The 14,625-nt window shown below is 39.1% G+C and overlaps 1 protein-coding gene across 4 annotated transcripts; it reads left to right on the top strand.

The window, feature by feature from the left end:
- The first annotated feature begins 8,407 nt into the window (after positions 1 to 8,407).
- On the top strand, positions 8,408 to 13,977 carry LOC103712240 (WAT1-related protein At5g47470-like). Of its 4 annotated transcripts, XM_026806636.4 has the most exons (9): positions 9,352 to 9,835; positions 9,972 to 10,037; positions 10,341 to 10,500; positions 10,615 to 10,687; positions 11,226 to 11,342; positions 12,148 to 12,391; positions 12,874 to 13,035; positions 13,187 to 13,338; positions 13,627 to 13,977. In XM_026806636.4, the coding sequence occupies exons 2-9, from the start codon at positions 9,978 to 9,980 to the stop codon at positions 13,763 to 13,765; spliced, it is 1,107 nt and encodes a 368-aa protein (XP_026662437.4). In that variant the 5' UTR covers positions 9,352 to 9,835; positions 9,972 to 9,977; the 3' UTR covers positions 13,766 to 13,977. The 4 variants fall into 4 exon arrangements, with proteins under 4 accessions (XP_089784009.1, XP_026662437.4, XP_038970788.3 ...); XM_039114860.3 differs by lacking the exon at positions 12,874 to 13,035; XM_089927883.1 differs by lacking the exons at positions 10,341 to 10,500; positions 10,615 to 10,687; positions 12,874 to 13,035 and adding an exon at positions 8,408 to 8,439 and having other exon boundaries at positions 9,338 to 9,835.
- The last annotated feature ends 648 nt before the right edge of the window (positions 13,978 to 14,625 follow it).

Raw genomic sequence — 14,625 nt, 5'->3', positions numbered from 1 at the left:
TAAGATATACTAACAAAACTAGCTATGTCATCATATACAATCACGACCGTTCATGCGGCTCAGGCTGTGCCTGATCGCACGTTCAGCTCAACGCATGGCCTTGATTGTGCGGGTCAATCATAGAAAATAAAACACTGCAAGCAAAAAAAAATCACAACCATGTCGATCAACATGATGTTACCTACATCAGCAGGCAAAGAAATTGAACTTTAAAAAAAAAAGATGAATTGAATTAAAAATGTTTATCATACTCTTCAAACTAGCGAACAAAGGGAGTGGTTCTAGGACCTTGCTCCCATCTCTCAGGTATTACATTCAAAATAGTCCCCTCTAAAGGGACTCAGAGGTTGACTTCGAAGGATATCTTAAAGACGAAGAAACCGATGGAAGGGCAAGTTATGTCATCAAGAACCATCCAGGAGAGAATTATCTAAGGCCGGCATCCTTGGCAGTTTCTAGGGGAGGCTTATATGCAAGTGAGAAAATTTTATCAAGATCTGGATTGAGGGTGATAGAGAAAATATTGGATATCTTGACCTCGGTTTGAACCAAACCCCTTGATTTAGGTCTGAACCGAGGTGAACAACCTCGGTGAAAACGGAGGTGCCATTCTACTTGAGGCCATAAAGACTAGCAGTTATGACGGCACTGTAGTTAATGCATGATCGGCGTGATTGCCACCACGTGCTGCCACACGGGATGATTACCACGTTATTAATATACAGCCTGCTGTTATCATCCAACTAAGGCACGTCGCACCAAATCAAGTTACGGATTCATATTCTACCCTATGTAAAGGAGTAGCCCGAGGTTCCTTAGGCATGCTCATTTGAAGACTTCTCTTTACAATTTTTTTTTCTCTTCCACATTATTGCTCTAGTATTCTGACTAAAGCATCGGAGAGTCTCTCGCCGAAAACTTTCTGACAAGTGGACTTCTTGTAGGTTGGCATCGGCGGCGACCAATTTTTACTCGCCTCAGTCTCACCCGACCTTGCATATCTTCGGTTTCTACCGATCTCAGAGCACGCCAAGTAGCTAGCGACCTCGGCTCAGAATTTAGCGGCAACAGAGGGGTGACCATGCGATAGTAACTTGAATAAAGAGCATTATCTTCCCGTCACATATCTTTCTTTTTTTGGGTAAACCAGATTTCTTAAACCAATCTAGATAAACACATCCGTGAGCATCAGAAAATAAAATAACAATATGTTTATAATATCTTCTCATCCCATATGTTTACAATACCTTATGTGAGTAGTAGGAGTCGGTCTGCTAATGGATCCCCTTCTTTAGCCAAGTTGAGCAATATGCCTAGTAAAAGGCCATCTCAAATATGTAAGACTTGAATCTTTGGTTTCTCGAACTAGCCTCGTATAAAGATCCCAAGAAACTTAGAAATATTGAACCTGGATTATATACATAGCACAAAGATCATCTCTTATCATCCATCCAATAAGCCAAACGGAGTCCTCCATAAGCTTTCCACAGTTTCCCTTAAGCAACGCCAGTAAGTCTAGGCCTATGAATGCACTTTGATATCCTGCCTTGGGCACATACATCGGTTTCGAAACAAGGTGAGTCAAATGTGGAGAATATGGAACCATGCATGCAAATAGGCCAGAGTTGGGATTTCAATAAAAAGAAACTAGGTGTATGATATCGATCAACATTTGACCTAATCAAACTCGTAGCATCCTATGCAATCCTTACACCTACGACCGCAAGTGACAGAAGAAAATGACATAACCCTTAAAAATGGAATGTGAGGTATGTCCCTCTATATGGTAACATAGCTCTCTGCATTTGTGTCCCCCCACTATAATCAATAACCATGTCAATTCTCAAGAAATAAGATATTATATAACACCATTGACTCGTAATAACACGTATTGATTAAGGTTAAGGATCGATAAAACCTGGAGAAATTATTTCTCAAAAATAATAGACAAAACTATAAATATACTACATATTTTTTTTTAATTCTATAAAATAATTTATCGAAACAATTTTGACGATACTACTGATGGATTTTATTTTGTCTAAGTAATCCAATTTTCTAAACTTTTTATTCTCCCTTTCGGTAGTGGATTCCTTGCTGGTCATCTCATGAATTTTTAGTGCAAGTCTTAAACAATCAATAATCTACTGTAGATAGACTTCGTTCTTATTCTATACAACTTGGTCATTAAAGTGACTTAACCTGCAGGTCAAGGAAAATATAAATGCTATTGCATGATAAGAACCGCATCAAATATAAATAGTATAGTTTTTGCTAGAATTATTCTCGCACTAGCCAATCAGTAAGACATAATGTACCCATTTGTTAATATAGAGTTAGTACTCTTACGATTAAAACAGTCGCCACCATCTTATGGTCATCATCTACCATCAATATCAACATAATGCAAGATCCTAATCTTATTCTTAGCAATCAATTCTCCTTTGACTGAGCAATCCATTACTATGGTGTTGTTATGGATCTTAGATATCTAGTACCAATTAAATATCACATGCTATTAGTTATACCCAAAACTATGCAAGAATTAAAACAAATTATTTAATTAATATCTCTAAAAGTTTATCTTATACAAAATGATTGTTTTTTTTTTGGATGTAATGGGATGTTTTAAGCACCTGGATTTTATTATGAAAATTTTATGTACATATAGAGCCTTCAAGTGATACATTAAGATTTAAGATTAAGAGTTAAGACTTCTACCTTATCAGACACTCACTAGAGCCTTCAAGTGATTCATAAATTACTTTCATGCCTTAAAATAGTTCACTAATGACATAATCTTAAAGCATAATTCATAAATTTGTTTTTGAGTGAAGGATGGGGTGAGCACCATCAATTCATTTCAATTCATAAATTTATCAATGTATACAGCAAGAAACTCGAAAAAAAAAAAAAAAAAAGGCTCGGCTAGCTCATCAATGGTTCACGGGAGGAGTAGCAGAAATTGGAGATTGCTCATTTAATAAAATATTGTCTGCCTACTTGTTGATTCATTATGTTCCCCTGTTTGCTGGGAAATGCAGAAAATATGCATGAAGATTCAACATTTCTAATGATTCATTTGCCTAACGGTTGAGTAGGGAATTAAAGCATCCTCTTGACTCATGTAAACTTCAATAATTATGATACTAATGAAACTAGAGAGACCCAAATTCCTACAGGCACGTGCATCGCCTAATCTAATATTTGTCATCTCTCGGACAAAAAGACAGATGCTAAGATAGTTCGACCGCTTATACATCTATTTTGTCTGTGTTTTAGCAATCCTAGAGTTTTTTTTTCATACGATCTAATAAGGAGGTAGGAAGAAAGATTCTCACTTGTACAAGAGATGCAGATGATTTTCGGCTGGGCTCTAAGAAGTTGTGTTGCTCGAGAATTAGTTGATTACAAAACTCTAAAGTTGTGTCATGTTCGAGTTAGATATCAATTTGCTAGACACAACCCTCAACCTGAAATTTTTGATAGGTCTAATTTTGAACCCATGCTACACCTATTGATCCATCTCCTTACATACAAGTCATGTTCGATCACTACAAGTCTTAGCTAGTTTCAAGAGAGAAGTATGGTGTGGATCGAAGATTTCTTTCAGGCACTTGCTGATAAACTTCCTAATTTTTGAGCATTTAGCACTTATCACTATAAACTAATTTTACTAGTCACCTCTTCCATTAAAATTTCATTGAGATGCTGCCTCTAATGCCTTCACTGCATGGTTAGGGGATCCAATAGATTTTTAGGAAGAGCAAAATTAAACCACAAGTGAACTCCATAGCATATGATAGGGTTCGATAGAATATTCTTATGCCTCTAATATTCCATTCAATATATTTTTAGAATTCAAACAAAATTAGTGTCAATTTGATGATTTCCCTAGTGTATCTATCATTCAATGGACCTGTAATTAAACTACAAGTTGCTACCCATAACATACTATAGTATTTCAAACAAGTAGTAGCCACTTGAGAGGGTGGATCATAAGCAAACAAAGTCACCTCTAAGCTGTTCCCTTGTATGCCTTCATTCCCAAAATCAAGCTGAAGAGTGCAAGCAATTAGTCCGGGGATTGCGAGTAGTGTAGGAATGATGTTGTATAAAAATTAGGAGCCCTATCAGCAAATTTTGATCCCTTTACGCTCCCTCAACAATGACTTCAATAACAGTTGTTTGGTCCCCATTCCCAGAAGCAAGGGCTAATATTGTATCGAATATAGCATGTCATCATCACACTATCTTATTATATCTTGTTAATCTTGTTTGCGTCCGTTGAGAAGTTTTGATTCCTCTCGTTTTGAAAGGGAAGTTTATGGAGAGCCCTTGCGTCTTGCTCTGTTAAAGATATCGAAGAGAGAACGACACATGAAGGTAATGGATTGGATATACCGCGAGAGAATAGGAAATTATCGACACCTTTTCACCAACGGTCATAAATTACTCTTGTGACAGCTGATGTTGACCACCAAAAGCCAATATCTATGTTAAAGCCTAAAGGCAATTAAATATTGAGCTATTGCAGTAATTAGGTCGGCAGATTACTAATAGCTTTAAAAGATACAACTAAAAATTGGGGGTTGTATCACTCCTACGTAAGTGGTGTGGATATTTGAATTCTCCAACATTTTGATTTCCTTTTTTAAGTTCTAATCCATTCTATTTAATTACGCCGGTGACTATGGCTGCCAGTGAAATAGTCCTTACAAGAAACAAAAAATAACGAAGGGCTGAGATCAACAAAAAAAATGAAAGAAAAAAATAGGACCATGGTTGTGTCACCTAAGCCTCTTTCTTCTTTTTTTTTTTTTTTTTCTTCTTTTTTTTTGAAAAAGGAAAGAGGGGGGGTGAGGAGGACATCACCCGCGTAGCAACCTCCACTAGACCCCCTCTTCGCTGGAGAATGTTCGGGAAAGCCCTACCAACGTGGAAACCCCTTCCTCGTGTGAGTACGTCATACCAGCACCACCTAAGTATCGGCAGATCAGATGGCGTCTTCACCTAGCAAACCAGGCGGGAGGCATCCGGTCTCCGCATTTAATCGACGCCCGCGCATTTCGAACTTGGGCTACTTCGATGGAATCTTAGCCTCGTTCCAACCGTGTAGTTCACCTAAGCCTCTTTCAATGAAAAAATTATTGCCTACACCGCATGCACCAATATGACCGTACACGCAGAAGCAGCCCAATACATTTGGGGGCCTAAGACGAACTCACTAAGAGGGACTTTTTTTTTTCTGTTTTGTCTTGGAGGCCTTTTCTGCAGTGGACCGACCTAAGGCGAACTCACTAAGGAAAACCTTTTTTCTTTCTGTTTTGTCTTTGAAGTCTTCCCTACGGTGGGCCTTCTATGGGCCAGCGCTTTAGGCGACCGCCTCAGTCGTCTAAAAATTAGGCTAGCCCTGCATACACGTAACCAATAATAGCTGCAGATTCTTATGGATCCTATTCATCAAACTTGCATCTCAATGCATCATCATAAAAATCAGTAATTGTGATTGTCTGCATGCACGACTATTATTTTATTTTTTCAAAGACTTTGTAAGTAACTTGCCCGGCCAATTTTCTTTCCTGAATGTTACTTTTCCCCGGAGAACCGGTCAAAAGTAAGCATGACTATAGCATGCCAAGATTTCCAGTTGAATTGTGAAAAATTGAAGTAAACAAAATGAATCTTTATTTAATTATACAAAAGTAACCTCAAAGTGTAACATATTAACAGGTAAAATAATCTCCTTTAAATTCAAACTTTTAGAAGGCAGTCCTGAACCAAGGTCACGGAGAGCTAATTTTTCCTTAGGAGAATCCAGAGCCAATTTAAAACATATTTTATTCAAGTTCTTTTTTATCATTTACAATGCACAAGAGATTCACAAAGTCCATCATACAAGGTCAGCATCTGTAAATTGTCTTTTCTAATGTTATTTCTAGATTTCAGTATAAGACTCCTCAGGCAAGTTAGCATGAAGCATTAGAAGACCACACAGCTATGCACACTTTCTTATCCATGCATTGAATATTTCCAATACTGGTTCCGATTCTAACCAGCTCCCTTGAGACGCAAAAGTTGCATGGTGATAGATTTCCATTGTAGCAGCATCAAATCCAAATCTGTTAAAGATCTGCACACATCATAGATTCAATTGGTATCTTGTTGTCTCTTGGTACATAGAATAATTTTCTGGATACAGAACTTTTCAAAAGTCAGTGATCCAAAAATCTTTCCAATATTTTTCTTTGCTGGTAAATCTAATGTTTTTACTTTCAAGAACAAGTTAGTGTGATGAGATGGGTGTCAACCATCGGATTCTTTTTGGCTATTAAACAGAATAACCTAACCAAATGAAACTAATAGCCCGTAGTCAAAAAGGTTGGGACTTCAAGGGGATGGCAGACTAAATTTCAGGGCTTATTTCAATAAAGTCGAATGGTCCTCAGCCTCTCTTACCTTACCTTCAAAGAGAACACATAGTCAAACAAACGTAAGCCAGAAGAACCACCAACCAGAAAATGTCAGTCTGTATGGAAAAACAAAAAACATAAATAAAAATATCAAAAAAAAAAATCCCTAAAGAAAACTCCTTTCACTGTGGTTCTCCTCAAATTCAACTATCTCTTGCACCTTATCAACATGGAAACTCAAAGTGGGACCAATTTAGGTGAGACTTGATGGATTCAGCTAATGATGCTTATGGATGTGGCTTAAGAGTGGATTGAGAGAGTTAATTTACTAATTATGGACACTTATCTATAATATGACTGTTGTGATTGAGTGAGCTTCATTGGGTATGATATTTTTTTGGCTGCACAAAACCCACTCAATCATGACTGTTGCACCATAGTGATCCTCTCCAATCCAACCTTGGAGACATTTAACCAATTGTCTACAGTTCTTTGGGTAAAACTATGGCTTACTTGTCGCACCCACTTTTCATACAATTGGAGGCTCTAGGCTTAAATTTTGATAATCCTATTCAATGTTTAAGAACATAAAAATATAAAGCACTTTAGATTTTCAAGGATTCACATATAGATCCATGGCATGAACGAGGCAACTCGGGAAACAACGTTCAAGTAATTAACTAATATATAAAAAACACTTAGAATATAAAATATTAAAATATAATTAATATATATATATATAAATTGATTGATTTACATGCAGAAAAAATATTTAATTATAACCATATATAGCACATAATATAGATACAAAAGACTTCTAGATGAGTACTATGAAAGCTCAATCCAGTCGGATCACCGATCACCTATTCACCTAAAAAATTAGGTAAGTTATTTACGTTGGCACGTTCCCTCAAAATTAACCTACTCACAATATTTCCATTTCTCAAGTTTAGGACCCCATTAATTATATTATATAATTCTAGCAATATTTATTATTACAAAAAGAAAAAGAAAAAGATTGTGATCTGCAAGCATTAAAATAAAATTAAAAAAAACAAAACCAAACCAACTGTGAATCTACAAATTTACTAACTTGCTGCCCATGATATAAATTTAATGCTTACCAAACTAACACGCTTTAAAATAATAAAAAAAAAAAGAAGAAAGAAAGAAAAACTAAACTAGCAAATATGGTTCTATAAATTTATCTAAAAAATTAGCAATTGCCACCAAAATGGTAGCACGGTTGGAACAGGACTAAAATTCCACCGGAGTAACCCAGATTTGAAATGCGTGGACGTCGATTAAATGTGGGGACAAGATACCTCCCGCCTGGTTTGCTCGGTGGAGTCGTCATCTGGTCTGCCGGTACCGAGGTGGTGCTAGCTAGGGTAACGTACTCACATGTGAATAATGAATCAGGGGAGGAACTCATGAGTCGGAAAGGGTATGTGAAAACTTACGGCCTGCATTGAACATTTTCTGGTGGAAGAGATGTACATTGAAAGCTACTACGCGGGTGAAGTTTTTTCTCCCCTCCTCCTATTTTTTACCAAAAAAAAAGTAGCAATTTAACTATAATTTATAAATTGGACCAACCCAACTCAAATTGGACAATCCCCAACCCAGAATTTCATCATTCTCCTTTTTGAGCAAATTAAGCGGCGTCCAGCACTTAATAACAAAATTGGCCTCCATCGTTCTCCTCTTTGAGCATACCAAGTGGAGTCCATCACTCCACCCTGGGTTCAGATTGAGCAAGGAAGTTGCAGTCCCACATCCACTCATTCTGGACTCGTGTGACGTCCATCTGACGCCAGAGAATCGTGCCCGCAACAACACTTAATCACCTTCTCAAGCTATCCGTCCTCCTTTTGTCCCATGCCACCCTCTCTTAGGACGCGTACCATTTACGGCCCCCCTTCCTCCTAACTCTCACCCTTGGCTCTCTCTCATTCCCTTAAGAACAAAAAAAAAGAAAAAAGAAGCCCTCTCTCTTGAAGTCACCTCCCATGCTTGTCGTCTGGCTCGCACTCGGGGGGTTCTATATACACCCCCCCTATTGCTAAGGACACCCCCCAAAAACCAAAAAGAAAATACCCAAACTAACCTTTAGTGTAATTACCATATTGCCCTTGAAATTTTCTCAGTACACCCCCCTTCCTCCTCCTCCGTTTCGTTTTGAAAAGAAAAAAAAAAAACACCCCTCAAACCCCCCTTAAACCCCTCGATCCATTTACATCGTTTAGGCGATCTTTGAAGGAGATTTAAGCCCCATTCGAAGCATGGACAAGCAACTAGTGATTTGGGACGAAGAACCGGCCGCAAAGGTACGTGTTCCACCTTGTTTCGAAATTTTTTTTTTCACGGTTCGTGCTCCGTTCGGCACTGGATCGCCGAACAAAAGGCTTCTGTTCGGCTGAACAGTGCCGAACAGAAGCCTTCTGTTCGGCAACCCTCAACCGAACTCTTCTGTTCGGCTGCACAGTGCCGAACAGAAGGCTTCTGTCCGGCACTGTGCAGCCGAACAGAAGGGTTCTGTCCGGCTCTGTGCAGCCGAACAGAATGCCGGCGACGAGAGGGAGAAGGGGGAACGGGGGGGTTTTGGGCGTTGGCGAGGTGCTTTGGGCGGAACAGTTCAAAGGGAGACGGAGGGGGTTTGGCCGCCGGCGAGGTGCTTGAGGCGAGGTTTTTTGGGCGGAAGGGAGAAGCCGGCGGGTGTTTTGGAGGGGAAGAGCGGGGTGGGGGGGGGGGTTTGGGGGGTGTAGAGAGCAATTTAGGTGGGGGGGGTGGGGAGGGTAGGGGATAATTTAGAAATTTTTAATTTTTTAGGGGTGTCCTTAGCAAATGGGGGGGTGTAGAGAGTATTTAATTTTTTTTTAATTTTTGGGGGGTGTCCTGAGCAATAGGGGGGGTGTATATAGAACCACCCCTCGCACTCTTTCCCTTTCCCAAATATCTTTTCCACAGTGCCCAACTTAGAGCAAAGAGCCATGCTGAGTTTATAAATAGAAGAAGAGGAGGCCGCTTCACCAGAGCCCAACCCAACGGCCATCTTTTGAGGGAGAGCCAAACCTTTTATGTTCTCACACCACAAGAAGACTGGTAGGTTGTGAATTCAATGACTGTGAGTTAGGAGGGAGAGGAGGGGAGAAAGAATCCACATAGAATTCTAAGAACCGTCTCCATTCCTCTTTCCTTCCCCCTATCACCTTGGAGATGTTGGGCTCCTCTTCTAGAGGGGGATTCTTGAAGGAGTTTCTAATCATCTCGGGCCTCTTCGGGGTGCAAGTTGTTTTTGGGGTTTACACGGTTATCTTGAATCGGATTCTTGGCGACGGACTCAATCCTTTGCTGCTCATCGTGTTCGGGAACTTGACCACTTCCATCATCTTTCTTCCCTTTGCAGTCATTTTTGAGAAGTATGTGCGTCGCAGAGTTGCAGTCATTCTTTCTTTTTCTCTGTCTTTCTGTTGCTTCCAAATCATATACGTAGTAACAAGTTCTTTTGAGACGTTAAATAGCTCATTAATTGGTTGTCGTGCTTCCATTCTGTAGGAAGAAATGGCCTGCAAAGTTGAGTCCCACTTCCATGGTTCAATTTGTGCTGCTCGCCCTTGGAGGGTAAGGAACTATAATTTTCATTGATGACTTCTTCTTTTGAAATTTCAAGGTGGCGAAGTTAGCTATAATTTCCATGGCATCAAGGCATCATCATGTAAATTTGAGCATTAAGCCAGCTTTTACTTTTCAGTATTTTTCTTCTTTTGAAATTTCAAGGTAGTGAAGTTTACTATAATTCACAGGGTAGCAAGGCATCATCATGTAAATTTGAGCATTAAACCAGCTTTTATGTTTCATTATTTTTCTTCTTTTGAAATTTCAAGGTAGTGAAGTTTACTCTAATTTAATTTACATGGTTGCAAGGCATCAAGGCATCATCATGTAAATTTGAGCATCAAGCAAACTTCTATTTTCAATGTTTCATTGGTTTTTTTCCCGGAAAAGGATAAAGGGCAGGCCCCACCCAATTCATTAGACGTCATCTTATTCCAGCAATCGAAGACACCCATGGGCTTTTATCCAGGTTTAATTCTCCCTTAAAGGATAGCGAATTCTGCGAGTAACCAAGGAAGGCTTATCCACTCGGTATAACATCGATCACTCTTCATCTTGTTCCTATTCCTACTATTTGTGTTAGGTTGCTGTGGAATAGGCTGTGTTGTTGGATGGCACCGTTGCCACGAAAAGCATCACAGGCATCTAACCCTCAGGTTGCAAACACGTTGGGATGTCAATCTTTCTTTCCATGTTCCCAAAATCTTAGAATCTTTTTTTTGTTGCGACTTGGGATATGCTAAGGTATAATTTATCAAAACCTGGACCATAGACCATTTGCATGGATGATATCATGTTCTTCCCACTTTGGTAAAAGGTCGGTGGTTCGATTTTGATTGATGTTAGCCTCTAAGGGTGGAACAGCTACAGTGTAGAAAAGGTGTAGAAGCATGAACACAATCATATATGTGTGTGTGTGTGTGTGTGTGTGTTCAATAGAAAAGCTAAGGACATCATGGAGACAATCAAGTTATTAAATATTTTCATCTGGTTCGATTTTGATTGATGTTAGCCTCTAAGGGTGGAACAGCTACAGTGTAGAAAAGGTGTAGCAGCATGAACACAATCATGTGTGTGTGTGTGTGTGTACAATAGAAAAGCTAAGGACATCATGGAGACAATCAAGTTATTAAATATTTTCATCTGGCTTATAAAAAATAAAAGTTGACATAGCTCCATGTTTCTTGTATTCAGAGTTACCATGTATCAAGCTATACTCTTACTGGGAATAAAGAAAACATCACCTGCCATTGCCTCTGCCATGCCGAACCTCGCTCCTGGCTTCATCTTCATCATCGCAGCTTGCTTCAGGTGTTTCTCCTTCTCCAACAGACTTATGGTGATCCCAAAAGTACTTGTGCACTTGCACACACTTGGAATAGATTTTGTGCATCATGGCTTAGTTGTGGAGAAGCCCTCTTCTGAGCATATAACAATGGTGAGAGCATGTCAAGTAAACCACCTATCTTGGAACTGATAAATTTAATTCCAGTTAGAACATTAACAACTCAATTGATGGTAGAAGCATTAATCACTACATCATGGTAGAAGCACTTGGCACCAAAGGCACAAGTTAAGACTAGTATAGGTACCCATGTCACATGTAACTTCTTCTCCATGTCCAGTTTGGTGGATTGGCTCTAGTTATTTGTTTCCTAACAGGTTTACACAAGGTGGGAGAGTTGTTGATTCCATTGTGCTTTAATTGTCTTGTTTGTTATTACCTCCCAATCCCAACACAGTTCCCATACTTGAATCAAAGTAGCCATTGAAACATGCGTACTTGAGATCAAAAGCACAAATTAAGAAGCATCCAGCATAGATACTGATGTCGCATGTCTTTTCTTCCCCATGTCCAAAAAAAATAATAACTTGTAAATTTGATCCCAATATATGGAGGCAAAATTTACCCATTTAACTATGAGTAATTATTGGAGAAAAAGAAGGATAGACATCCAAAATACATGCCCTCACATAAGATGACCTGGAATTTGGGGCTTGACCTAAAAAAGTTAGGGCTGCCCCATAATTTTAGGCCTAAAGCCACACCCCTAGTAAGCTTGCTTTCTTTCTCTCTCACATACACATTCAAATAATTATTTGGCTACTTTTGTAGGTTTGAGAAATTTGATATAAGGTGCAAGTACAGTGGAATCAAGATCTTGGGGACCTTGGTGTGCTTGAGTGGAGCCATAGTCATGAGCTTCTTACAAAGCCCTTCGACCTCGCCCATGCTGACATCTAACAAGTTATCCCTCTTGGGTGAGCACATGAACATGGCCATCAACAAGGAATGGATGTTGGGATGCTTCTATCTCCTTGCAGCAGTTATCATCCTGTCTTGCAACACAGTTTTGCAGGTAACCAACATCTAAATTATACTACTAAAACCTTCCATGTCAAACTCTATTTTAACCTTCTTCTAGGTTCTTTCAACCCTAATTCTACATCCCTTCATTAAATAAAGTCATTCCCACAATCAGATGATGAAGATAATAGGCAAGATAGAACTAGGAAATTTGGTTAGAGATAGTCGATAACTCAATAAATATAGGGAAATATAAATATACGATGGCCCATGAAAACAATAGAGAAAACAATAGACAAAAAGCTAGGTTGTAGTGGATATCCACTGATTTGTATCATTAGTTTTTGAAGCTATATTATTTCTTGTTGACTCCTAATGCTCTTTCTCTCTCTCTCTCCCTCTCCCTCTCTTCCCATTCTTTCCTTTGACACATTCACATGTACATTCCTTCTTCTGTTGTTAATCTTTCCTTGTAACTATGACTAGTACACACATTATCTTCTCTTACAATCACAAAATTAATTTGCATTGCAGGCTGCAACAATGCTCAGCTTTCCAGCACCATTGTCCTTGTGTGTTATAACCTCCATGATGGGCTCCATTCTTACTGCAATGCTGCAATTCATAGTAGAAGGCAGGATAGACACTGGATCTCCTACGATTAGTGTCGCAAGCATCATTGCCCTTGTGCTTGGGGTACCACACCAATCCATCTTTGATATTTCCATTAAATATCTAAACTTCTAACTTAATTTTCTTTGTAGCTTTAATTTTTTTTTATTAAAGAATGGGTCGCCTTCGCAGCCTGTAATCGGTGATGATTCCATTTTGTTCTTATGACAAGCAGGGAGGAGTGGTGATAGGCGGATGTGTTTCATTTCAGACATGGTGTGTCAATAGAAAGGGTCCGGTCCTGGTGGCCATCTTCAGCCCCATCCAAACAGTCTGCTCTGCAATTCTTTCAGCAGTTCTTTTTAGACAAACTATCAGTTTGGGAAGGTAAGATTGATTTCCCAATCCAACTAATATCCTTGGATTTTAGCCATCAAACTGGTGGGATCAAACACTCTGCAGGCTAAGCTATAAGTGTTGCTGCTATTAGAACTGCATGAAAATTCTTGACATGTAAAATTTTAAAAAAAAAGTTTTATTGTGAAGAAAAAGAAAGATAAAATCATGATGTTGATATTAAGAATCTCCAATGCACCCCTTATTTTTCTTTTTTTTTTAATTGTACCATCTTCATAGTAACATGAGGGCTAACCCAAGTCTATTGTGATGATGCAGCTTAGCAGGAATAGTTCTCATGTTTTCTGGCCTTTACTTGGTCTTATGGGCAAAGAACAATGAAGGTTTCAGTTTAGTTGATGCCGGCGAGGACTCGACGCAGCCTACCGATGATATCGAGAAGCCTCTGCTGTCTTAAGTTTTCTCCAAGTTATTGTGTGAGTGGGACTTAAGATGAATGTGCATAAGTAACTTTTTAAAAGGAGAGAGCAGCCAGAAGGCTCCCATGCTACTCCTATGTGTTGATATGTAAAGAAAAAAATCTCTGAGTTATGGATTTTCTCTTGACAACTCTAAAACTGAGATTGTAGAGGAAAATGTAAAAGGGAATGGTAATGGAACTTCAAAATACTTGTTAGGAGTGGACAACAGCCTGATAGATTGAGGCCAATTATGACCTTAGGCTCAGTCCATGCTGGTACGCTATGCTAATCTCAGCTTGGCCTGCTTTGACTCGCACAGACCCTAGCCTAAGTTTGGCCGCTTTGCATACAGGGGCGCAAATTGAGCTTGAAAGTAGCATGTCTTAGATCATGGTGGGTATACATTTACTTAAAATTTCTGAAGTTTTTCGAGTCAGATATGTTTTCAAGTTCGGCCGGGTTTGGTTCGACAGCTTGTGCAACCCTATCTAACCCAAATCAGCCCAAATTTGTAGAATAAGCTACCTTCCTTTGTAAGCTCCAAATCCAAGCAAAAGCAAGCTTAATTCAATTGTCTATGATTAGTATCGAATCCAAACTGACCTAATTGTTGTTTGATTCAACCTGTCCAGACCCAACATAATCCGAGGTTGAAAATTTCGGAGTTGGGTTGGGTGTGCATTCGGGTGGCCAAGGTGATCCTTTAGTTGGGTTACCTTAGGAAATTAATGGATCATATCTCAGAAAATTAATATGCGCGAATGTATGCAAACACATTAAAGATGCAACATGTACAAGCTCGGTGGGATGAATTATATATTTTTCTTAGCCTGAGGTTTAATCCATTTGCATGACT

The sequence above is a fragment of the Phoenix dactylifera genome, chromosome 16 (genome assembly GCF_051530095.1).
Source record: "Phoenix dactylifera cultivar Ajwa chromosome 16, Ajwa_hap1_PhDact_Kaust_v1.1, whole genome shotgun sequence".
NCBI lineage: Eukaryota > Viridiplantae > Streptophyta > Magnoliopsida > Arecales > Arecaceae > Phoenix > Phoenix dactylifera.
This window is presented reverse-complemented; position numbering and strand designations above follow the sequence as displayed.